This window comes from Anomaloglossus baeobatrachus, chromosome 5 (assembly GCF_048569485.1).
Source record: "Anomaloglossus baeobatrachus isolate aAnoBae1 chromosome 5, aAnoBae1.hap1, whole genome shotgun sequence".
NCBI lineage: Eukaryota > Metazoa > Chordata > Amphibia > Anura > Aromobatidae > Anomaloglossus > Anomaloglossus baeobatrachus.
In genome coordinates this window covers 396,358,272-396,383,713 of record NC_134357.1, presented here as the reverse complement: position 1 = coordinate 396,383,713, position 25,442 = coordinate 396,358,272, and the positions used below count along the sequence as shown (strand labels likewise).

General features: G+C 54.6%; 1 protein-coding gene across 1 annotated transcript in view; it reads left to right on the top strand.

Annotated features, from left to right (window-relative positions):
• Positions 1–25,442, top strand: part of TOP2A (DNA topoisomerase II alpha) — a 195,197-nt gene that overhangs the window by 80,971 nt on the left and 88,784 nt on the right. Inside the window, exons 23-25 of the mRNA XM_075350156.1 lie at positions 21,164–21,364; positions 21,483–21,678; positions 23,284–23,375. Coding sequence (XP_075206271.1) covers positions 21,164–21,364; positions 21,483–21,678; positions 23,284–23,375 — 489 coding nt within the window. The remainder of the gene's footprint in view (positions 1–21,163; positions 21,365–21,482; positions 21,679–23,283; positions 23,376–25,442) is intronic.

Here is a 25,442-nt window from a genome sequence, read left to right as displayed (position 1 = left end):
AGGTGACTCTGGTGCGGCCTGAGATGGTGTCCCCCCAAGACTTGATCCCTGGAAAAACCCTCGCTGTCTCCGGGATTGGAGGCACTGACCCGGCGCTGCCTGTTGCTGACATTTATGTGGACTGGGGCGCAGGGCGAGGGGTGAGGGAGGTGGGGGTAACTGATCGGATCCCTGCAAACGTGCTACTTGGGACAGATTTGGGGCAGATAACCTCCCAGTTTGGGCCCCAACCAAGGGCTGAACCTTCAGCCAGTACTGACATGACTCCTGACAATGTTAATGTGTTATCTATGAATGATGTAAGGGAGGAGGGAGTGAACTCTGATATTTCTGCTTGCATAGACACCATAGACACACACGCAGCTGCAGCTGTGACAGGAGGGGAGGGGGTCAGAGAAAGGTGTGACAATGCCTCTACAAGTAACCAGCCTGTGAGCTGGGATCTGTTGCCCTCTGCAGGGATAAGCAGAGAGCAGGGTGCTGCAGGGGGAGGACCAGTGTGTGGGGTGGGGGCTACCACAGCAAATGTGGGGTCCCCAGAGATTTCACAGCGGGGTTCTGTTGCTGCAGGAGGGGAACAGGCAGGTGAGATTGGGGCCGGTCCAGGAGCGGAAGTGCTCCCAGGTAAGATCTCGGTGCATGGTTCCCCCACAACCGGGGTGTCAGGAAGCCAGGTAGGTCTGCCTGAACCGGCGACTTGGTCAGGAACGGAGGAGGAGCAGGCACGACCCACGGTCGCAGCGGCTGTGGCCGCTGTCACCCGCAGTGGGAGTGCTGGAAGCCAAGGGGCCTCCCGGAGGTCCGATAGCTCTTCCCCTTCTGACCAAGTGGCAGCCGAGTCAGGTGGAGGCCAGGACGCAGGTCCCGGGGTACTGACTGAAGATGTGACAGTCTCGTCGATTCTGGCCACATCTAGTCAGGGGTTTCAGGCAGCGTTAGAAGCTGACGACAGCCTGAAAGCTCTTAAGGAGCAGGCGGCACAGCCTCCCTCGGACCCGGAGCGAGTGGTCTGGGACCAAGGACGGCTGTACCGGGCCACGGTCCAGCAGGGTTCACCGGAGGCGTGGCCCAGGGACCGACAGTTGGTGGTACCCTATCCGTTCCGGACGGAGTTGTTGCGGATCGCACATGAGATTCCGATGGCCGGACACCTAGGGATCGCTAAGACCAAGGCCAGGTTAAACCAGCATTTCTACTGGCCAAAAATGGGGGCCGATGTGGCTGCCTACTGCCGTTCGTGTGAAACCTGTCAGAGAGTGGGGAAGGCGGGGCCACGCCCCAAAGCCCCACTGGTATCTCTGCCAGTCATCGATGAGCCTTTCAGGAGGGTGGCTGTGGATCTGGTCGGCCCACTGGCCATCCCCAGCAGCTCCGGGAAACGCTTCATACTGACGGTAGTGGACTATGCCACCCGGTACCCAGAAGCAGTGGCCTTGTCGTCCATTCGGGCTGACAAGGTGGCCACCGCATTGCTGGAGATTTTCTCCCGAGTGGGTTTTCCCCAGGAAATGCTCACTGACCGGGGGACCCAATTCATGTCCCAGCTGATGGAGGCCCTCTGTAAGCAAGTCCAGGTGCGACATCTGGTGGCCAGCCCGTACCATCCACAGACTAATGGCCTGTGCGAGCGGTTCAATGGCCCCTTAAAGCAGATGCTTAAGATGTTGGTCGACTCCCATGGGCGTGACTGGGAGCGGTATCTCCCACACCTGTTATTTGCTTACCGGGAGGTTCCACAGGCCTCAACAGGATTCTCACCGTTTGAGCTCCTGTACGGGCGACGTGTGCGGGGCCCCCTGGCTCTGGTGAAAGAGGCTTGGGAAGGGGATTTGGCCACCCCTGGAGTGTCGGTTATCGAGTATGTCATGCGCTTCCGGGACAAAATGCAGGCCTTGACGCAACTGGTACACGACAATATGGCTCAAGCCCAGGCCGATCAGAAGCGTTGGTACGACCAGAACGCTTGTGAGAGGACCTACCAAGTGGGTCAAAAGGTGTGGGTACTGGTCCCCGTACCACAGGACAAGCTTCAGGCAGCCTGGGAAGGCCCATACCTCGTGTACCAGCAGCTCAACCCTGTAACGTACCTGGTCACCCTGGACCCTGCCCGTGGAAGGCGGAAGCCCTTCCATGTGAACATGATGAAGGCACATCATGAGCGAGAGGCATGTGCGCTCCCCGTGTGCAACCTGCCCGAGGAGGGAGAAGCGGAAACCCTCTTGGATATGCTAGCCCAGGTTAGGGCAGGCGGATCCATTGAGGATGTGGAGGTTGGCCACCAGCTCTTGGAAGACCAACGGTCCCAGCTGTGGGCCACCCTCCTCCCCTTCCGGGGGTTGTTTACCAACCAGCCCGGAAGGACTGACTTGGCTGTCCATCACGTGGACACTGGGGATCATCCCCCGATCCGACGTTCAGCATATCGGGTCTCCCTGGAGGTGCAGCAACACATGCGCCAGGAGATTGACGAGATGCTGAAGCTGGGGGTGATCCAGGCATCCAACAGCGCTTGGGCCTCGCCTGTAGTCCTCGTCCCTAAGAAGGACCGAACCACTCGGTTCTGCGTGGACTACAGGGGGCTCAATGCGGTCACGGTCGCCGATGCGTACCCAATGCCACGCATCGATGACCTGCTCGATCAGTTGGCCGGGGCTCAGTACCTGACCATCATGGATCTGAGCCGGGGATATTGGCAGATCCCCCTGACTCGCAAGGCCAGGGAACGCTCTGCCTTTATTACCCCATTTGGACTGTACGAGTCCACGGTGATGCCATTCGGGATGAGGAATGCCCCTGCCACTTTCCAGCGGATGGTCAACACCCTGCTCAAGGGACTTGAAGGGTACGCGGCCGCGTACCTGGATGACATTGCCGTCTTCAGTCCCACCTGGGAGGACCACCTAGAGCATCTAGCACAGGTGCTCAGGCGGATCCACCGGGCAGGTTTGACCATCAAGCCGGGAAAGTGTCAGCTGGCCATGAGCGAGGTCCAGTACCTCGGTCACCGGGTAGGCGGGAGAACACTGAAGCCCGAGCCTGAGAAAGTGGAGGCCATCGCATCCTGGCCCACCCCCAGGACCAAGAAGCAGGTGATGTCCTTCTTGGGGACCGCTGGGTACTATAGGAGGTTTGTTCCATGCTATAGTAGCCTGGCAAAGCCCTTGACGGACCTCACCAAGAAGAAGCTGCCCTCTGCAGTCGATTGGACAATGGACTGCGAGACAGCCTTCCGGGCCCTAAAGGACGCCCTGTCCAGCCCGCCCGTGCTACAGGCAGCCGACTTCACGCGGCCGTTTGTAGTACAGACCGACGCCAGTGACTTCGGCCTCGGTGCGGTGCTCAGCCAGGTGGACTCTGCGAGCCAAGAGCACCCAGTCTTGTACCTGAGCAGGAAGCTGTTACCAAGGGAAGTGGCCTATTCCACGATGGAGAAGGAGTGCCTGGCCATAGTGTGGGCCCTGCAGCGTCTGCAACCCTATCTATACGGGCGCCACTTCATCGTGGAGACGGACCACAATCCCCTCAGCTGGTTGCACACCGTCTCTGGGACGAATGGGCGATTGTTGCGATGGAGCCTTGCGCTCCAGCAATACAACTTCACCATTCGCCACAAAAGGGGCCGTGACCACGGTAACGCAGACGGGCTGTCCCGACAAGGAGAGGTCGCGGACGGGCGCACGGGGGAACACCGGAGTGTGCTGCCCCCTAGCGCCCTCAAAAGGGGGGAGGTGTGAGGCAAATCCCGGAGATATGACGATAAATCATGATATTCAAGTATGTCAGGAAGCCCTCTCCTGGTGTCACCCCCCCTTTCCTTCACACAACTGGTTTAGCAACAAATCCCATGGCCATGTCCTGTGATATGGAAATGAGGTGGTGTGGGAACAATGGACACAGGATGACTCCCTGCCGTCACCCTGTAGTAGGAGCTGCTAGCTAGTTAGCAAGGCTATGGAAATAGCCAGACAGAACGACTCCAGTAAAAAATGGTTCATATCTCGCAAGCCATATTTCCGATAAATATGGCAACCATAAAAATGGTGTCTCCGCATGCAGACGATGCCGGCACACCCTTTTTATGGGAGCAGGACATTGGGGAAATGCCCCAGGCGTGATATCAGCCAATGGGGAACTGGCAGACAGGTCATGAGTCCCCTCGTTCTGTAGCTAAATTCATAACTGTCACAATGAGAGCATTGGCGTCCGCCTACGACGCTCCCAGGCAAAGTTATGGCCCATATTCCAGGTTGGGATATTGTCCATAACTCAAGCCAGGGGTGGAGCAGTGCTCCCTGTGAGGTCACGAAGGTAGGAGGGGACCTGGATGTGCCCAGGTTGATAACCCTACTTCGGCCATTTTCCAGTGTTCTTCTGCTCGGGGGCCTGGTTGGGAAAGACCTGTGAGGGAGTTCCTGGAAACCTGGTCTACAGCGCCCCCCTGTGGCCAGACGCAACAAGGTAACTGCTGGAACTGTGTATGCCTGTTTGTAACCCATGCTTTGATTGTAACTGTACTCTGACATATGTATATTCTGTAGATTCCCTATTGTATATATTGTAGTTTCTAGTGTGCTTTAGGCTGATTAAATTATATAATTAATCTTGGGCTGTTCTGTTATCTCGATCTTGAATCCCACGTCTGTGTGTTCGGCTAATAGTTACCGTAAATCGGTTGGTGGCAGCGAATTGTGCCAAGGATTATTGTGGGGAGGCCAGTGAGATTCGGGGAGATTTTATATATTCCGCCCGCGGAGGTCGGGGGAATATATACCCTACTCTCACCGGGGACCCTTCAATAATCGGCATAAGTAGTATAGCGGCCTCCTTGCTTATTGTCGGGCAATTCCATAATTGGCCTGACTATAAGAGGGGCGCTAGAGAGCGCGTCACGTGCTCTGTCTGTCGGTCGGGAGGTATAAAGGAGGGGTGACCCCCACTTGTTACCCCCCGATTGTGACGTACTGGTAGCCAGCGCGGGGGATTTCTGAGTGACCCCCCCGGTGGTTTGTGACAGGTATATATAGGTATATGTATGTATATATATATATATATATATATATATGTGTATATATATATGTGTGTGTATATATATATATATATATATATATATATGTATGTATATATATATATATATAGGTATGTATATAGGTATGTATATAGGTATATATATATATATATATATATATATCTGTTCGGTCAGTCCGTATACCCTTTCCCCATATACTCTCAGTGGTCACTCTCCTAGGAGACAACAGCATGTCGTCCACAAGGAGCAAAGCTACTAAGGCACAGGTTTTTTTTCGCTGCCTGTACCTCTTGTGGGGCTATGTTGCCTGCGGGATCCACGTACCCCCACTGTGAGCAATGCTCTACTCCTGCCACGCTTGCTCAGCCGGAGCCTCGGGCACTGGTGGGCCCTTTGGCTCAGGTAGACCCCCCCTGCTCCCCCTGAGCAGGCTGCAGGGACAGAGTCACCGGTGTTGGCCTCTTTCGCTGAGAAACTCTCTGTCTCTTTCTCAATCCATTGCACAGTCTATGGACAAATGGTCTTCTAAGCTCCTTGAGGCATTGCAGTCCAGACCGGGCTCTTCACAGGCCCCGGCCCCTGTTAGCTTGTCTCCTCCAGGCCCCTCTCGGTCCGCGCCGCAGCGCGCTCCCAGGTTGGCCCCTAGGTCTCAGGCGGAGGACTCCTGCCCGGACCGCAGCCCCCGACCGGCTAAGCGGTCTCGCTGGGACTCTTCCCCGACTTCCTCACACTGCTCGGGATCCCAGCTTGAGGACTCTCAGGAAGACGAGGCGGACGTGGGAGCTCAGGGCTCTGACCCTGACTTCGCCCTTAACCTTGATACACCTGAGGGGGACGCCTTAGTAAATGATCTTATCTCGTCAACTTCAGGGATGCTGTCCAGAAGCCCAGAGCGGTCCCGGACAAGCTGTGAGGCAAATCCCGGGATATGAAGATGAATTATGACTTCCAGTCATAATCGCTCATCACTCCCTGGCAGTGCCCCCCTCCCTTCTTGTTCTCAATGTCCAGCATCTGTGAAGGTGTTACACCTCCATGGCCATCTCCTGTGATATGGAGATGAGATGATGTGGGAACAATGGACACAGGAGGACTCCCTGCCGTGACCCTGTGGTAGGAGCTGCTATCTAATTAGCAAGCTTGGAAGTATCCAGACAGAACGACTCCAGTAAAAAATGGTTCATATCTCGCAAGCCATATTTCCGATAAATATGGCAACCATAGAAATGGTGTCTCCGCATGCGGACGATGCTGGCACACCCTTTTTATGGGAGCGGGAGCTTGGGAAATACCCCAGGCGTGATATCAGCCAATGTGGAACTAGTAGACAAGTCACGAGTCCTCTCATTCTGTAGCTAAATTCATAGCTGTCACAATGAGAGCGTTGGCGTCCGCCTACGACGCTCCCAGGCCAAGTTATGGCCATATTCCATGTTGTGGATTTTGTCCATAACTCCAGCCAGGGGTGGAGCAGTGCTCCCTCTGAGGTCACTAAGGTAGGAGGGGACCTGGATTTGCCCAGGTTGATAACCCTACTTCGGCCATTTTCCAGTGTTCTTTCGCTGGGGGTCACGTGTAGGAAACATCTGTGGGAGTTCCTGGAAACCTGGTCTACAGCGCCCCCCTGTGGCCAGACGCACAAGGTAACTGCTGGAACTGTGTATGCCTGTTTGTAACCCATGCTTTATCTGTAACTGTACTCTGACATATGTATATTCTGTAGATCTCCTATTGTATATATTGTAGTTTCTAGTGTGGCTTTAGGCCGATTAAATTATATAATTAATCTTGGGCTGTTCTGTTATCTCGATCTTGAATCCCACGTCTGTGTGTTCGGCTAATAGTTACCGTGAAGCGGTTGGTGGCAGCGAGTTGTGCCAAGGATTATTGTGGGGAGGCCAGTGAGATTCGGGGAGATTTTATATATTCCGCCCGCGGAGGTCGGGGGAATATATACCCTACTCTCACCGGGGACCCTTCAATAATCGGCATAAGTAGTATAGCGGCCTCCTTGCTTATTGTCGGGCAATTCCATAATTGGCCTGACTATAAGAGGGGCGCTAGAGAGCGCGTCACGTGCTCTGTCTGTCGGTCGGGAGGTATAAAGGAGGGGTGACCCCCCACTTGTTACCCCCCGATTGTGACGTACTGGTAGCCAGCGCGGGGGATTTCTGAGTGACCCCCCCGGTGGTTCGTGACATATTGGTGGCAGCGGTGGGATCGAGATAATAGTGTGTGTGGGTGTGAGACCCATACTCCCAGACACTAAAGACTGCCTGCAGCAGCTGTGGCTGCTGGGGTCTTCAGACTAGCTCAACACTAGAGTGTCAGAGTGCAGATACTGTAAGGTGTGTGGAGGCATCAGGTGTCAGTTCTGTGTCAGTGACCAAAGTCTGCAAGAATGGCTGATGGCACCAGGAGCAAAGCCAAAGGAAGGGCCGATGCTCAGGCCAGAGACGATGAGGAGGTTGTCCACGAGCCCTCCAAGAGCCCGACGCCAGAGAACAGCTCTGCAGAGGACATTGCACAACCTGGCAATTATGGACAAGATGAGGAGCAGCTCACCCAAGGGTCCTCAACGAGCCAGATGCCAGCCCTCCGCTCTGCAATGGACAGTGAATCACCTGGCTCTGCAGCGTGCCGCAGATCACCACTTGCCAATCCCTCCGGCCTGAGAGGTGCAGAGGCCCTCCTTCAAGCTGCCTTGGCCAGGCTTACAGCTGGAGACCGGGATACCTACGAGATACTCATGGCCGAGCGTGAGCGACAGGCAGCGCGTGACGCTGAGGCTGCGGAGCGGCAAGCAGCGCGTGACGCTGAGGCTGCGGAACGGCAAGCAGCGCGTGAGGCTGCGGAGCGGCAGGCAGCGCGTGAAGAGCGAGAGCGACAGGCAGACCGTGACTACCAGCTGCAGCTAGCTCAGCTCCGGCCCTCATCAGCCACATGTGACCTTCAAAACACCAAACTTCCAAAGGTCCGTGTTGAGGACTTCCCAGTGCTGGAGAAGGATGGAGACTTGGACTCTTTCCTGACTGCTTTTGAACGGACTTGCTTGCAGCACCATCTGGACAAGGATCAGTGGGCCAAATACCTGACCCCCCGTCTAAGGGGTAAGGCCCTGGATATCCTTGGGGACTTGCCTGCTGAGGCAGATCAGGGCTACGACACCATCAAGCGGGCCCTGATCCAACAGTACAACCTCACTCCAGAGTCCTACCGCAAGGAGTTCCGGACCCTGCAAAAGGGACCAAAGGACTCCTGGGCTGACCACCGGCGGGCACTTGCCCGAGCTGCCGACCACTGGACCCAAGGCCTGCAGCTTTCCACCGGACCGGAGATCCTGGACTTGTTCATCACGGAGCAACTCTTGTGGAACTGCCCTGAGGATCTCCGCCAGTTCATCCGAGACCAGAAGCCAAAGGGGTCCACGGCTACAGCTGCCCTGGCCGATGACTACACCAACAATCGGGCTCCTGAGGCCAGGAGAGCAGCCACCAGCAGCACCTGGAGAGGGGGTAAGATGAACTCTGCGACTGCCCCACCTGCCCCTAGACTGCAGGGGGTGTCCCCCTCAACTCCCCTCTCCAGGCCCGTGGCAGAACCGAGACGGTGCCACCAGTGCAACTTACCTGGACACTTCAAGGCCATGTGCCCTCAGCGTCCCAAGGCCCCGTCCCCGTCCCAAGGGCCGCCCAAGGTGTATTGTGTGGGTGGGGGTGGTGGTAGGTCCCTGGACAGCTTCCAACCTGTCACCGTCGGCCGGTCTGTGACCATAGGACTGCGAGACAGCGCCTCGGAGGTGACTCTGGTGCGGCCTGAGATGGTGTCCCCCCAAGACTTGATCCCTGGAAAAACCCTCGCTGTCTCCGGGATTGGAGGCATTGACCCGGCGCTGCCTGTTGCTGACATTTATGTGGACTGGGGCGCAGGGCGAGGGGTGAGGGAGGTGGGGGTAACTGATCGGATCCCCGCAAACGTGCTACTTGGGACAGATTTGGGGCAGATAACCTCCCAGTTTGGGCCCCCCCCAAGGGCTGAACCTTCAGCCCGTACTGACATGACTCCTAACAATGTTAATGTGTTATCTATGAATGATGTAAGGGAGGAGGGAGTGAACTCTGATATTTCTGCTTGCATAGACACCATAGACACACACTCAGCTGCAGCTGTGACAGGGGAGGGGGTCAGAGAAAGGTGTGACAATGCCTCTACAAGTAATCAGCCTGTGAGCTGGGATCTGCTGCCCTCTGCAGGGATAAGCAGAGAGCAGGGTGCTGCAGGGGGAGGACCAGTGTGTGGGGTGGGGGCTACCACAGCAAATGTGGGGTCCCCAGAGATTTCACAGCGGGGTTCTGTTGCTGCAGGAGGGGAACAGGCAGGTGAGATTGGGGCCGGTCCAGGAGCGGAAGTGCTCCCAGGTAAGATCTCGGTGCATGGTTCCCCCACAACCGGGGTGTCAGGAAGCCAGGTCGGTCTGCCTGAACCGGCGACTTGGTCAGGAACGGAGGAGGAGCAGGCACGACCCACGATCGCAGCGGCTGTGGCCGCTGTCACCCGCAGTGGGAGTGCTGGAAGCCAAGGGGCCTCCCGGAGGTCCGATAGCTCTTCCCCTTCTGACCAAGTGGCAGCCGAGTCAGGTGGAGGCCAGGACACAGGTCCCGGGGTACTGACCGAAGATGTGACAGTCTCGTCGATTCTGGCCACATCTAGTCAGGGGTTTCAGGCAGCGTTAGAAGCTGACGACAGCCTGAAAGCTCTTAAGGAGCAGGCGGCACAGCCTCCCTCGGACTCGGACCCGGAGCGAGTGGTCTGGGACCAAGGACGGCTGTACCGGGCCACGGTCCAGCAGGGTTCACCGGAGGCGTGGCCCAGGGACCGACAGTTGGTGGTACCCTATCCGTTCCGGACGGAGTTGTTGCGGATCGCACATGAGATTCCGATGGCCGGACACCTAGGGATCGCTAAGACCAAGGCCAGGTTAAACCAGCATTTCTACTGGCCAAAAATGGGGGCCGATGTGGCTGCCTACTGCCGTTCGTGTGAAACCTGTCAGAGAGTGGGGAAGGCGGGGCCACGCCCCAAAGCCCCACTGGTATCTCTGCCCATCATCGATGAGCCTTTCAGGAGGGTGGCTGTGGATCTGGTCGGCCCGCTGGCCATCCCCAGCAGCTCCGGGAAACGCTTCATACTGACGGTAGTGGACTATGCCACCCGGTACCCAGAAGCAGTGGCCTTGTCGTCCATTCGGGCTGACAAGGTGGCCACCGCATTGCTGGAGATTTTCTCCCGAGTGGGTTTTCCCCAGGAAATGCTCACTGACCGGGGGACCCAATTCATGTCCCAGCTGATGGAGGCCCTCTGTAAGCAGGTCCAGGTGCGACATCTGGTGGCCAGCCCGTACCATCCACAGACTAATGGCCTGTGCGAGCGGTTTAATGGCACCTTAAAGCAGATGCTTAAGATGTTGGTCGACTCCCATGGGCGTGACTGGGAGCGGTATCTCCCACACCTGTTATTTGCTTACCGGGAGGTTCCACAGGCCTCAACGGGATTCTCACCGTTTGAGCTCCTGTACGGGCGACGTGTGCGGGGCCCCCTGGCTCTGGTGAAAGAGGCTTGGGAAGGGGATTTGGCCACCCCTGGAGTGTCGGTTATCGAGTATGTCAGGGGTGGGGAACCTCCGGCCCGCGGGCCGCATGCGGCCCGCCATGACCTTTTATGTGGCCCCCGGGCAGATTCCCGGGGGAGGCAGTGCTCGTGCTGTCACTGCGGTCTTGCTGCCGCCGGCCCTTTAAATCCACACATTGCTGTTTGTGCTGCAATGTGTTCTCCCGTCGGCCAGTGCCAATTGTGGGCGGGTCTACAGCAGCCTCAGCTTCCAGCCTTGTGTATCCGCCCCCTGCCCTCCGGAGATCAGTGCCTGCCTTCTCCTTCTGATGCAGTGTGTCCGGCTCCTGCACTCCGGTGATGTGAGTGCAATGCTGCTGTGAGTCCAGCGCCGACCCTCTGCTGCTATGTGCCCTGCCCAATGCTTTGTGCCTCCCCACACCAGTTCTGTAAACCTTCTCCCCCAGAGTTGCATGAAACTCTCAGCGCAGTGTGCCCCCCAATGTCCTGTGTGCACCCCTCCCCCAGTCCTGTGTGCAGCCCCCCAATGTCCTGGGTGCACCCCTCCCCCAGTCCTGTGTGCAGCCCATCACCCAGTAGTCCTGTTTGCATCCCCCCAAACCTGTGTGCACCCCTCCCCCAGTCCTGTGTGCAGCCCCCCAATGTCCTGTGTGCACCCCCCCCAGTCCTGTGTGCACCCCCCCCAGTCCTGTGTGCACCCCCCCCAGTCCTGTGTGCACCCCCCCCAGTCCTGTGTGCAGCCCCCCCCAGTCTTGTGTGCAGCCCCCCCCAGTCTTGTGTGCAGCCCCCCCCAGTCTTGTGTGCAGCCCCCGCCAGTCTTGTGTGCAGCCCCCGCCAGTCTTGTGTGCAGCCCCCGCCAGTCTTGTGTGCAGCCCCCGCCAGTCTTGTGTGCAGCCCCCGCCAGTCTTGTGTGCAGCCCCCGCCAGTCTTGTGTGCAGCCCCCGCCAGTCTTGTGTGCAGCCCCCGCCAGTCTTGTGTGCAGCCCCCGCCAGTCTTGTGTGCAGCCCCCGCCAGTCTTGTGTGCAGCCCCCGCCAGTCCTGTGTGCAGCCCCCGCCAGTCCTGTGTTCACCCCCCCAGTCCTGTGTTCACCCCCCCAGTCCTGTGTTCACCCCCCCAGTCCTGTGTTCACCCCCCCAGTCCTGTGTTCACCCCCCCAGTCCTGTGTTCACCCCCCCAGTCCTGTGTTCACCCCCCCAGTCCTGTGTTCACCCCCCCAGTCCTGTGTTCACCCCCCCAGTTCTGTGTTCACCCCCCCAGTTCTGTGTGCAGCCCCCCTGTCCTGTGTGCAGCCCCCCCCAGTGATGTCTGTGCCTCCCCCCCCAGTGATGTCTGTGCCTCCCCCCCCAGTGATGTCTGTGCCTCCCCCCCCAGTGATGTCTGTGCCTCCCCCCCCCAGTGATGTCTGTGCCTCCCCCCCCCAGTGATGTCTGTGCCTCCCCACCCCCAGTGATGTCTGTGCCTCCCCCCCCCCAGTGATGTCTGTGCCCCCAGCCCCTCCAGTGGTGTCTGTGCCCCCAGCCCCTCCAGTGGTGTCTGTGCCCCCAGTTAATTAATTGCTTCACCCAATATAGCAGGGTCATTTAAACATTGATAATTTTGTGTGGCCCCCGAAGGTTGGTAGAAATTTCCAACTGGCCCCCGACAGAAAAAAGGTTCCCCACCCCTGGAGTATGTCATGCGCTTCCGGGACAAAATGCAGGCCTTGACGCAACTGGTACACGACAATATGGCTCAAGCCCAGGCCGATCAGAAGCGTTGGTACGACCAGAACGCTTGTGAGAGGACCTACCAAGTGGGTCAAAAGGTGTGGGTACTGGTCCCCGTACCACAGGACAAGCTTCAGGCAGCCTGGGAAGGCCCATACCTCGTGTACCAGCAGCTCAACCCTGTGACGTACCTGGTCACCCTGGACCCTGCCCGTGGAAGGCGGAAGCCCTTCCATGTGAACATGATGAAGGCACATCATGAGCGGGAGGCATGTGCGCTCCCCGTGTGTAACCTGCCCGAGGAGGGAGAAGCGGAAACCCTCTTGGATATGCTAGCCCAGGTTAGGGCAGGCGGATCCATTGAGGATGTGGAGGTTGGCCACCAGCTCTTGGAGGACCAACGGTCCCAGCTGTGGGCCACCCTACACCCCTTCCGGGGGTTGTTTACCAACCAGCCCGGAAGGACTAACTTGGCTGTCCATCACGTGGACACTGGGGATCATCCCCCGATCCGGCGTTCAGCATATCGGGTCTCCCTGGAGGTGCAGCAACACATGCGCCAGGAGATTGACGAGATGCTGAAGCTGGGGGTGATCCAGGCATCCAACAGCGCTTGGGCCTCGCCTGTAGTCCTCGTCCCTAAGAAGGACCGAACCACTCGGTTCTGCGTGGACTACAGGGGGCTCAATGCTGTCACGGTCGCCGATGCGTACCCAATGCCACGCATCGATGACCTGCTCGATCAGTTGGCCGGGGCTCAGTACCTGACCATCATGGATCTGAGCCGGGGATATTGGCAGATCCCCCTGACTCGCAAGGCCAGGGAACGCTCTGCCTTTATTACCCCATTTGGACTGTACGAGTCCACGGTGATGCCATTCGGGATGAGGAATGCCCCTGCCACTTTCCAGCGGATGGTCAACACCCTGCTCAAGGGACTTGAAGGGTACGCGGCCGCGTACCTGGATGACATTGCCGTCTTCAGTCCCACCTGGGAAGATCACCTAGAGCATCTAGCACAGGTGCTCAGGCGGATCCACCAGGCAGGTTTGACCATCAAGCCGGGAAAGTGTCAGCTGGCCATGAGCGAGGTCCAGTACCTCGGTCACCGGGTAGGCGGGAGAACACTGAAGCCCGAGCCTGAGAAGGTGGAAGCCATCGCATCCTGGCCCACCCCCAGGACCAAGAAGCAGGTGATGTCCTTCTTGGGGACCGCTGGGTACTATAGGAGGTTTGTTCCATGCTATAGTAGCCTGGCAAAGCCCTTGACGGACCTCACCAAGAAGAAGCTGCCCTCTGCAGTCGATTGGACAATGGACTGCGAGACAGCCTTCCAGGCCCTAAAGGACGCCCTGTCCAGCCCGCCCGTGCTACAGGCAGCCGACTTCACGCGGCCGTTTGTAGTACAGACCGACGCCAGTGACTTCGGCCTCGGTGCGGTGCTCAGCCAGGTGGACTCTGCGAGCCAAGAGCACCCAGTCTTGTACCTGAGCAGGAAGCTGTTACCAAGGGAAGTGGCCTATTCCACGATGGAGAAGGAGTGCCTGGCCATAGTGTGGGCCCTGCAGCGTCTGCAACCCTATCTATACGGGCGCCACTTCATCGTGGAGACGGACCACAATCCCCTCAGCTGGTTGCACACGTCTCTGGGACGAATGGGCGATTGTTGCGATGGAGCCTTGCGCTCCAGCAATACAACTTCACCATTCGCCACAAAAGGGGCCGTGACCACGGTAACGCAGACGGGCTGTCCCGACAAGGAGAGGTCGCGGACGGGCGCACGGGGGAACACCGGAGTGTGCTGCCCCCTAGCGCCCTCAAAAGGGGGGAGGTGTGAGGCAAATCCCGGGATATGAAGATGAATTATGACTTCCAGTCATAATCGCTCATCACTCCCTGGCAGTGCCCCCCTCCCTTCTTGTTCTCAATGTCCAGCATCTGTGAAGGTGTTACACCTCCATGGCCATCTCCTGTGATATGGAGATGAGATGATGTGGGAACAATGGACACAGGAGGACTCCCTGCCGTGACCCTGTGGTAGGAGCTGCTATCTAATTAGCAAGCTTGGAAGTATCCAGACAGAACGACTCCAGTAAAAAATGGTTCATATCTCGCAAGCCATATTTCCGATAAATATGGCAACCATAGAAATGGTGTCTCCGCATGCGGACGATGCTGGCACACCCTTTTTATGGGAGCGGGAGCTTGGGAAATACCCCAGGCGTGATATCAGCCAATGTGGAACTAGTAGACAAGTCACGAGTCCTCTCATTCTGTAGCTAAATTCATAGCTGTCACAATGAGAGCGTTGGCGTCCGCCTACGACGCTCCCAGGCCAAGTTATGGCCATATTCCATGTTGTGGATTTTGTCCATAACTCCAGCCAGGGGTGGAGCAGTGCTCCCTCTGAGGTCACTAAGGTAGGAGGGGACCTGGATTTGCCCAGGTTGATAACCCTACTTCGGCCATTTTCCAGTGTTCTTTCGCTGGGGGTCACGTGTAGGAAACATCTGTGGGAGTTCCTGGAAACCTGGTCTACAGCGCCCCCCTGTGGCCAGACGCACAAGGTAACTGCTGGAACTGTGTATGCCTGTTTGTAACCCATGCTTTATCTGTAACTGTACTCTGACATATGTATATTCTGTAGATTCCCTATTGTATATATTGTAGTTTCTAGTGTGGCTTTAGGCCGATTAAATTATATAATTAATCTTGGGCTGTTCTGTTATCTCGATCTTGAATCCCACGTCTGTGTGTTCGGCTAATAGTTACCGTGAAGCGGTTGGTGGCAGCGAGTTGTGCCAAGGATTATTGTGGGGAGGCCAGTGAGATTCGGGGAGATTTTATATATTCCGCCCGCGGAGGTCGGGGGAATATATACCCTACTCTCACCGGGGACCCTTCAATAATCGGCATAAGTAGTATAGCGGCCTCCTTGCTTATTGTCGGGCAATTCCATAATTGGCCTGACTATAAGAGGGGCGCTAGAGAGCGCGTCACGTGCTCTGTCTGTCGGTCGGGAGGTATAAAGGAGGGGTGACCCCCCACTTGTTACCCCCCGATTGTGACGTACTGGTAGCCAGCGCGGGGGATTTCTGAGTGACCCCCCCGGTGGTTCGTGACACAAGCGCTTTGCTAAACGGCATACTGACACGCGTTATCCCTTTCCATCTGAAGTCGTTAAGGGTTGGGCTCACTCTCCCAAGGTGGATCCTCCAGTCTCCAGATTGGCTGCTAGGTCCGTTGTGTCTGTTGCCGATGGCTCATCCCTGAAGGATGCCACTGACAGACAGATAGAGCTCTTGGTGAAGTCCATCTATGAGGCCACGGGCGCGTCTTTCGCCCCGGCCTTTGCAGCCGTGTGGGCTCTCCAAGCAATCTCGGCTTGTCTGGCTGAGATTAATGCTGTCACACGTAATTCTGCTCCGCATGTTTCGTCTTTGACCTCTCAGGCATCAGCTTTTTCGTCCTACGCCATGAACGCCGTCCTGGACTCCACTAGCCGTACGGCTGTAGCATCTGCTAACTCCGTGGCAGTCCGCAGGGCCATGTGGCTGCGCGAATGGAAAGCTGACTCGGCTTCCAAAAGGTTCTTAACTGGTTTGCCTTTTTCTGGCGACAGTTTATTTGGCGAACGATTGGATGAGATTATTAAGGAATCCAAGGGAAAGGAATCCTCTTTACCCCAGTCCAAACCTAAGAAACCTCAGCAACGAAAAATACAATCGAGGTTTCGGTCCTTTCGTCCCTCTGCCAAGCCCCAATCCTCTTCGTCCAACAGGCCGGAGAAAGGCCAGAGGAACTCCTATGCGTGGCGGTCCAAGTCACGCCCCCAAAAGGCCGCAGGAGGCACTGCCTCCAAGACGGCCTCCTCATGACTCTCGGCCTCCCCTAGCCGCATCCTCGGTCGGTGGCAGGCTCTCCCGCTTTGGCGACGCCTGGTGGCCACATGTTCAAGACCGATGGGTGAGAGACATTCTGTCTCATGGTTACAGGATAGAGTTCAGCTCTCGTCCTGCGGCTCGTTTCTTCAGAACCTCCCCACCCCCCGCACAGGCCGACGCACTTTTTCAGGCAGTGGACGCTCTAAAGACAGAAGGAGTTGTGATCCCCGTTCCCCTTCAGGAACGTGGTCGCGGCTTTTACTCCAACTTATTCGTGGTGCCAAAAAAGGACGGATCATTCCGTCCCGTTCTGGACCTCAAGCTACTCAACAGACATGTGAGAACCAGACGGTTTCGGATGGAATCTCTCCGCTCGGTCATCGCCTCGATGTCACCAGGAGACTTTCTAGCATCGATCGACATCAAGGATGCTTCTCTCCATGTGCCGATCGCACCCGAACATCAACGTTTCTTGCGTTTCGCCATCGGGGACGAACACCTTCAGTTCGTGGCATTGCCTTTCGGCCTGGCGACAGCGCCACGGGTTTTCACCAAAGTCATGGCATCCGTCGTGGCGGTCCTGCACTCTCAGGGCCACTCGGTGATCCCCTACTTAGACGATCTCCTAGTCAGGGCCCCTTCTCGGGTGGCGTGTCAACAAAGCCTTACCGTCGCTCTGGCGACTCTCCAGCAGTTCGGGTGGATCATCAACTTCCCGAAATCCAAGTTGACACCGACCCAATCACTGACTTATTTCGGGATGGAGTTTCATACACAGCCAGCGGTAGTCAAGCTACCGCGGGACAAACAGCTTTCTCTGCAGGCAGGGGTGCAATCACTTCTTTGGAGTCAGTCACACCCCTTAAGGCGCCTCATGCACTTCCTGGGGAAGATGGTGGCAGCTATGGAGGCAGTGCAGTGCCGTTCGCGCAATTTCATCTACGGCCACTCCAATGGGACATTCTCCGCAAATGGGACGAGTGCGGCTTCCCTCGACAAGAACGTCTCTTTCTCTTGCAACCAAAACATCACTTCAGTGGTGGCTCCTACCCACATCTCTGTCTCGGGGAAAATCCTTCCTCCCCCCCAACCTGGGCCGTGGTCACCACGGACGCGAGCCTGTCAGGTTGGGGAGCGGTTTTTCTCCACCACAGGGCTCAAGGAACCTGGACTCCGATAGAATCGTCCCTTCAGATCAATATCCTGGAGATAAGGGCAGTATATCTAGCCCTATTGGCTTTCCATCGGTGGCTGGAGGGCAGGCAGATCCGTATCCAGTCGGACAACGCCACTGCCGTCGCCTACATCAACCACCAAGGCGGCACTCGCAGTCGTCAAGCCTTCCAGGAAGTCCGGCGGATTCTGCAGTGGGTGGAAGACACAGGCTCCACCATCTCCGCAGTTCACATCCCGGGCGTAGAAAACTGGGAAGCAGATTTTCTCAGTCGTCAGGGCATGGACGCGGGGGAATGGTCTCTGCACCCAGACGTGTTTCGAGAGATCTGTCGCCGCTGGGGAACGCCGGACGTCAATCTCATGGCGTCACGGCACAACAACAAGGTCCCGGCCTTCATGGCACGGTCTCAGGATCACAGAGCTCTGGCAGCGGACGCATTAGTCCAGGATTGGTCGCAGTTTCGACTCCCTTATGTGTTTCCCCCTCTGGCGATGCTGCCCAGAGTACTACGCAAGATCAGGTCCGACTGCCGTCGCGCCATTCTCGTCGCTCCAGACTGGCCGAGGCGGTCGTGGTATCCGGATCTGTGGCATCTCACGGTGGGTCAACCGTGGGCACTTCCAGACCGCCCAGACTTGCTGTCACAAGGCCCGTTTTTCCATCTGAATTCTGTGGCCTCAACCTGACTGTGTGGCCATTGAGTCCTGGATCCTAGCGTCTTCAGGGTTATCTCAGGATGTCATTGCCACCATGAGACAAGCCAGGAAGCCAACGTCCGCCAAGATCTATTACAGGTCTTGGCAAATCTTCCTATCCTGGTGCACTGATAACGGTTTTCCTCCATGGCCGTTTGCCTTACCCACATTTCTTTCATTCCTACAATCTGGAATGGACAAGGGTTTGTCCCTCGGCTCTCTCAAGGGCCAAGTATCGGCGCTCTCCGTGTTTTTTCAAAAGCGTCTAGCCAGGCTTCCGCAGGTCCGCACGTTCCTGCAGGGGGTTTGCCACATGGTTCCACCTTACAAACGTCCGTTGGAACCCTGGGATCTTAACAGAGTTCTGACGGCTCTTCAAAAGCCGCCTTTTGAGCCGCTGCGGGATGTCTCGCTCTCCCGTCTTTCTCAGAAGGTGGCCTTCCTGGTGGCAGTCACGTCACTTCGGAGAGTGTCTGAGCTTGCAGCGCTGTCATGCAAAGCTCCCTTCCTGGTTTTCCACCAGGATAAGGTGGTTATGCGTCCTGTCCCGGAATTTCTCCCTAAGGTGGTATCCCCTTTTCATCTAAATCAGGATATCTCCTTGCCTTCCTTTTGCCCTAATCCAATTCACCAGTGTGAAAAGGATTTGCACTCTTTGGACCTAGTGAGAGCACTCCGGTTCTACGTGTCTCGCACGGCGCCCCTGCGCCGTTCAGATGCGCTCTTTGTCCTTGACGCTGGCCAGCGTAAGGGCTCTCAGGCCTCCAAGTCAACCTTGGCTAGGTGGATCAAGGAACCGATTCTCGAGGCCTACCATTCTTCGGGGCTTCCGCTCCCTTCAGGGCTGAAAGCCCACTCTACCAGAGCCGTAGGTGCGTCCTGGGCATTGCGGCACCGGGCTACGGCTCAGCAGGTGTGTCAGGCAGCTACGTGGTCTAGTCTGCACACTTTCACGAAACACTATCAAGTGCATACCTATGCTTCGGCAGACGCCTGTCTAGGTAGGAGAGTCCTTCAGGCGGCGGTTGCCCACCTGTAAGAGGGGGCCGTTTTCGGCTCTTTTTATTGAGGTATTCTTTTACCCACCCAGGGACTGCTCTTGGACGTACCAATTGACTGGGTCTCCCAATGGAGCGACAAAGAAGGGAATTTTGTTTACTTACCGTAAATTCCTTTTCTTCTAGCTCCTATTGGGAGACCCAGCACCCGCCCCTGTGCCCTTTGGGCTAGTTGTTCTTTTGTGTACACATGTTGTTCATGTTGAATTGTTCTTTTGGTTCATGGTCTTCAGTTCTCCGAACATCCTTCGGATTGAATTTACCCTAGACCAATTTATAAGTTTTCTCCTTCCTGCTTTTGCACCGAAACTGAGGAGCCCGTGGTCCACGGGAGGGTGTATAGGCAGAGGGGAGGGGTTACACTTTTTAAAGTGTAATACTTTGTGTGGCCTCCAGAGGCAGAAGCTATACACCCAATTGTCTGGGTCTCCCAATAGGAGCTAGAAGAAAAGGAATTTACGGTAAGTAAACAAAATTCCCTTCTTTGTTCCATGAGCCATTTAGTGATCACCTTTGCTTTATGGCAAGGTGCTCTATCATGCTGGAAAAGGCATTGTTGGGCGCCAAACTGCTCTTGGACAGTTGGGAGAAGTTGCTCTTGGAGGACATTCTGGTACCATTCTTTATTCATGGCTGTGTTTTTAGGCAAGACTGTGAGTGAGCCGATTCCCTTGGCTGAGAAGCAACCCCACACATGAATCGTTTCAGGATGCTTAACAGTTGGCATGAGACAAGACTGGTGGTAGTGCTCACCTCTTCTTCTTCTCCTAATAAGCTATTTTCCAGATGTCCCAAACAATCGAAAAGGGTATTCATCTGAGAAAATGACTTTACCCCAGTCCTCAGCGTCGACTCCCTGTACCTTTTGCAGAATATCAGTCGGTCCCTGATGTTTTTTATGGAGAGAAGTGTCTTCTTTGCTGCCCTCCTTGAAACCAGGCCTTGCTCAAAGAGTCTCCGCCTCACAGTGCATGCAGAAGCACTCAGTCCAGTGGTGTCATTCTTACTTAATCATGACTGATTGATCGCCAGCCCTGTCCTCATCAACACCCACACCTGTGTTAATGGAACAATCACTAAAACAATGTTAGGCCCGTTTCACACGTCAGTGAAAAACAGTGACGTTTTTCACTGGCGTGTAAAACACGCACATGTCCCTCCGTGTGCTGTGAATCACGGCACACGTGGGTTGTCTTAAGTGCAATCCGGGCTCCGTTATCCGTGGCCCGTGATTGCACTTAGAAATCAACTCACCTGCGCCCGCTCCCGCTGTCCATGGTGCTGATCGCTCCCGCGACGCAGCATCCGGCCGGCGGTGACCCCCGCAGCAGCTGCTTCCGGGTCGGCTGTGTCGCGCATAATGAATATGCGCGACAGTTATCAGCCGGCTTAGAAGCAGCAGGCTGCACGGGCTGCAGAGGACATCGCTGGACGCCGGGTGAGTTAAAATTGTTTATTTTAAATGCACGTTTTTTTCTGGCACGTGTCTCACGGATCACACCACTGCGTGGTCCATGGGACATCAGTGATGCCAGAAAAAAATGGACATGTCTCCGTGCAGCAATCACGCACACGCGGGTACGCTGCACGGAGACACGTGCAGTGACAAATCACTGACGTGTGAGCAGACCCATTCATTATAATGGGTCTGCGTATGTCAGTGATTCTGGGACGTTTAAAAAAAAAAAAGCACAAACGTCCCAGAATCACTGACATGTGAAAGGGGCCTTAGCTGCTCCTTTTAAGGCAGGAATGCAATGATGTTGAAATGTGTTTTGGGGGATAAAGTTCATTTTCTTAGCCAATATTGACTTTGCAAGTAATTGCTGTTAAGCTGATCACTCTTTGACATTCTGGAGTATATGCAAATTGCCATTAAAAAAACTTAAGCAGTAGACTTTGTAAAAATTAATATTTGTAGCATTCTCAAAACTTTTGGCCATGACTGTATGTAACTTTTTTTTTCAATTCTAACCTATCTGTTCCAGAATTACAAGGAGCAGGTCCTGGAACCCATGTTAAACGGGACAGAGAAGACTCCTGCTCTCATCACTGACTATAAGGAATATCATACAGACACCACGGTCCGGTTCATCGTTAAGATGACTGAGGAGAAGTTGGCCGAGGCTGAAGCTGCCGGCCTGCACAAAGTATTCAAGCTTCAGACCTCCCTTACCTGTAACTCGATGGTGAGGTTTCTGTAATCCTTGTAGTTTATAAAGCAGCGTTTTGTTTTTTTTTGTGTCAATGCTTCCAAATTTGCGGTGTTAGATGATTGCTTTGTACTTACCAGGGTCTCATTTTTAGGTCCTATTTGATCACACCGGATGCCTAAAGAAATATGAAACCTCTCTGGATATTTTGCGTGAATTTTATGAGCTTCGTCTCCGTTATTACGGTCTAAGGAAAGACTGGTTGGTGGGAATGTTAACGGCTGAGGCCTCCAAGCTCAGCAACCAAGCTCGTTTCATCCTGGAAAAGATTGAGGGCAAAATAGTGATTGGTATGTTCAAAGAAAACTATAAAAATGGGGTTATTTAAGTGATGGACATTCTCCCCTAAACTAGAAAGAAATTCCTATTGTGCATAGTTATTGAAAATGTATTATTCCTCCTATTCGTTAGGCATTAAAGTAATGTCACAGGGTCAGAACATCTAACACTTACCATTACACTACCATCACTATTACTACGTTTGTAAATTAGTGGTGCCAGCAGCAGTTGTACCTTCCTCCCACCCGTCATCACTTTAAGGCTATGTGCACACGTTGCAGATTGGGTTACAAAAATTTCTGCCCCAAATCAGCATCTCCAGGCAAGAAAAAACTCAGCAGCAAAAATACGCAGCTTGACCGAAACTTCATGCGGGTTTTTTTGTTTTCCATGTCTTTTTGCATGCATTTTTTTTTCTTCATTACTTTCAATGGGGAAAACGCACCCAAAAACACAGAATTCACATGCTGCAGATTTTTTTTTTTTTTTCTGCAATTGAAAAATCTTGAACATGTGCACAACACTTCAGGATTCTCATAGACTTTTCTGACATAAGGATTTCCTTGAAGCTTTGAGAAAATATGCAAGCAAAAACGCAACGTGTGCACAAAGCCTAAAGGTCCAGTCACACTAAGCAACTTACCAGCGATCCCAACAACGATAGGGATCGCTGGTAAGTTGCTAGGAGGTTGCTGGTGAGATGTCACACTGCGACGCTCCAGCGATCCCACCAGCAACCTGACCTGGCAGGGATCGCTGGAGCGTCGCTACACAAGTTGCTGGTGAGCTCACCAGCAAGCAGTGACAAGCCCCCAGCGCCACGTGGAAGATGCTGCGCTTGGTAAGTAAGGTAAATATCGGGTAACCAACCCGATATTTACCTTGGTTACCAGCGCACGGAGCTACACGTGCAGGGAGCAGCGCACACTGAGCGCTGGCTCCCTGCTCTCCTAGTTACAGCACACATCGGGTTAATTACCCGATGTGTGCTGCAGCTAAATGTGCAGGGAGCAGCGCACAATGCTTAGCGCTGGCTCCTTGCTCTCCTAGTTACAGCACACATCGGGTTAATTGCCTGATGTGTGCTGCAGCTATCTGTGCACAGAGCAGGAGCCGGCAGCACAGGCAGTGAGAGCGAGGAGGCTGGTATCAAAGGTAAATATCGGGTAACCAAGGACAGGGCTTCTTGGTTACCCGATGTTTACATTGGTTACCAGCCTCCGCAGAAGCCGGCTCCTGCTGCCTGCACATTTAGTTGTTGCTGTCTCGCTGTCACACACAGCGATCTGTGCTTCACAGCAGGACAGCAACAACTAAAAAATGGCCCAGGACATTCAGCAACAACCAACGACCTCACAGCAGGGGCCAGGTTGTTGCTGGATGTCACACACAGCAACATCGCTAGCAACGTCACAAAAGTTGTTCGTTAGCAGCGATGTTGCTAGCGATGTTGCTTAGTGTGACGGGGCCTTAACTCTCCGGTGGAGAAAGGATACTTTGGGGTTAGCTTGCTTTTGCTGTAATACCTCTTTAAGGGAAAATGGCAATCTTGGGCAACTCTTTTTTGATTTGCGTGTGTGTATTTGCACTAAAATAATTCACTAATTTCTGCTTAGAAAACAAGCCAAAGAAGGAACTTATTCAGATGTTGGTACAAAGGGGATACGACTCTGATCCCGTCAAAACGTGGAAGCGGACTCAAGAGAAGGTACAGGGCCCTTCTTTGCCAACTGTTTTTATATATATATGTATAATAGAGATAGATATATATATATATATATATATATATATATTATATTATATTATATTATATTATATTATATTATATTATATTATATTATATTTATATATATATATATATATATATATATATATATATATATATAATCTAACACAATGATATAGATAGATATTATGATATAGATAGATATTTTTGCACATATAAATTGTTCCTTCTGACAAACTTTAACATTTTAGTTATGGAATAATTCTGGTACTCCAAATAAGTGAAAAAAGGTGGAATATACTGTGCGTTCGAAAGATTCTTTTATTTATTATTCAATGACTCAAAAGGAAAATAGACATCTAATGTTTCGGCACCTTGTGCCTTTCTCAGGGTAGATCTAGGGAAGTGGCGTCATGGGATGTGAGCACAGAATTCGGAGGTTTGATGAAACCGCATACTGTTAGGACAGCGCAAATTGCAGGAGGTGTGCGCACCATGGACGCTGTGGCACCTGTGCCAGGAAGAAAGGCAGACTGTGCTGTGTCGCTATGTGTCAGCACGGTCTCCCTTTCTTCCTGGCAGATGCGGGTAGGTAAGTAGATTTCCAGGCCTCCTGTCCAGCAGTCGCTAGTTTTTGACCACTGTCCTGCGAAACAATCAGCCCATGTTTAGTGCTGTGTAATTACCGTATTTCTTCGGCGCTCCATTGGGAGACCCAGACGATTGGGTGTATAGCACTGCCTCCGGAGGCCACACAAAGCAATTACACTAAAAAGTGTAAGGCCCCTCCCCTTCTGGCTATACACCCCCAGTGGGATCACTGGCTCACCAGTTTTCAAGCTTTGTGCGAAGGAGGCACACATCCATGCATAAGCTCCACTGTTTAGTCAGCAGTAGCTGCTGACTATATCGGATGGAAGAAAAGAGGGCCCATACTAGGGCCCCCAGCATGCTCCCTTCTCACCCCACTTGCGGTTTGTAAGGTTGAGGTACCTATTGCTGGTACGGAGGCTGGAGCCCACATGCTGTTTTCCTTCCCCATCCCCCTGAGGGGCTCTGAGGAAGTGGGATCTTTCCGGCCCCCAAGCCCTGAGGCCGGGCTCCATCCACAGACCCATAGAACCTGCTGGATGTGGAGCGGGAGTGCCGTTCAGGGACAAGGCCCTGCAACTTTCAGGTACTCTGTGTCCCCGTATGGCAGGCCACGCACACTCCAGGCTTGCTGGGTGTGCTAGTGCGCCGGGGACTGTAGCGCTGTGCGCTGGGCTTATAGTCCCTGCAGATTACTGGGGGACTTTACGTGTGGGGACCGCCGCGCCGACCGCCCCTGGAGCGGCGGCGCAGCTGCGACTTGTAGTGCGCCGGGGACGCGCCGACCGCGCTTTTACGGCGGCGGCGCTTCTAACTTTAGTCCCCGGCTTTTGCGGCCTAGCGCCGCTTCGTTCCCGCCCCCACCCTGTCACTCAGGGAAAGGGAGAGACGCTGTTCTATAGCAGCGCCGAGGGCTGGAGCCTTATTTGCATTCTCCAGCCCCCTTCACTAGACACAGTGGGCGCCGGGTTCCCGCTCTTGTCTCGGGCACGCCCTCGGCCCGCCCCTCTCCTCTGGACGCCGGCAGCCATTCCGGCACGCAGAGCGGGAAAACGGAGACAAGCGCTGAGCTACCAGCACAGGATTCCGGCGCCACACACCCGCTTTTGTGCGGGCGGTAAGCGGCAACTAAAGTGCTGACCCACTAATGCTGAAGTGTCCTGTTGTACTTTTTGTACGGTCGCTATTCAGGATGCAGACCTAGAAACAGCAGCAAAAGATCAGGGGTGCTAAAGCACAGACTCTATATGCTGCTTGTCTTGCATGTGCTGCAGTGTCATGTGTCCTTTATGCTTGTATGCTTTACATTGCACTGTAAGGGCTATTCTTGGCTGTCTACCCGCCTAGATGGCTAGACAGCGGCAGCAAACAGCAATGGTGCTAAGGCACAAGCTTTCAATGCTGCTTGGATTGCATGTACTGCAGAGTTTATTTTCATGCTTGTACATTCACTGCATG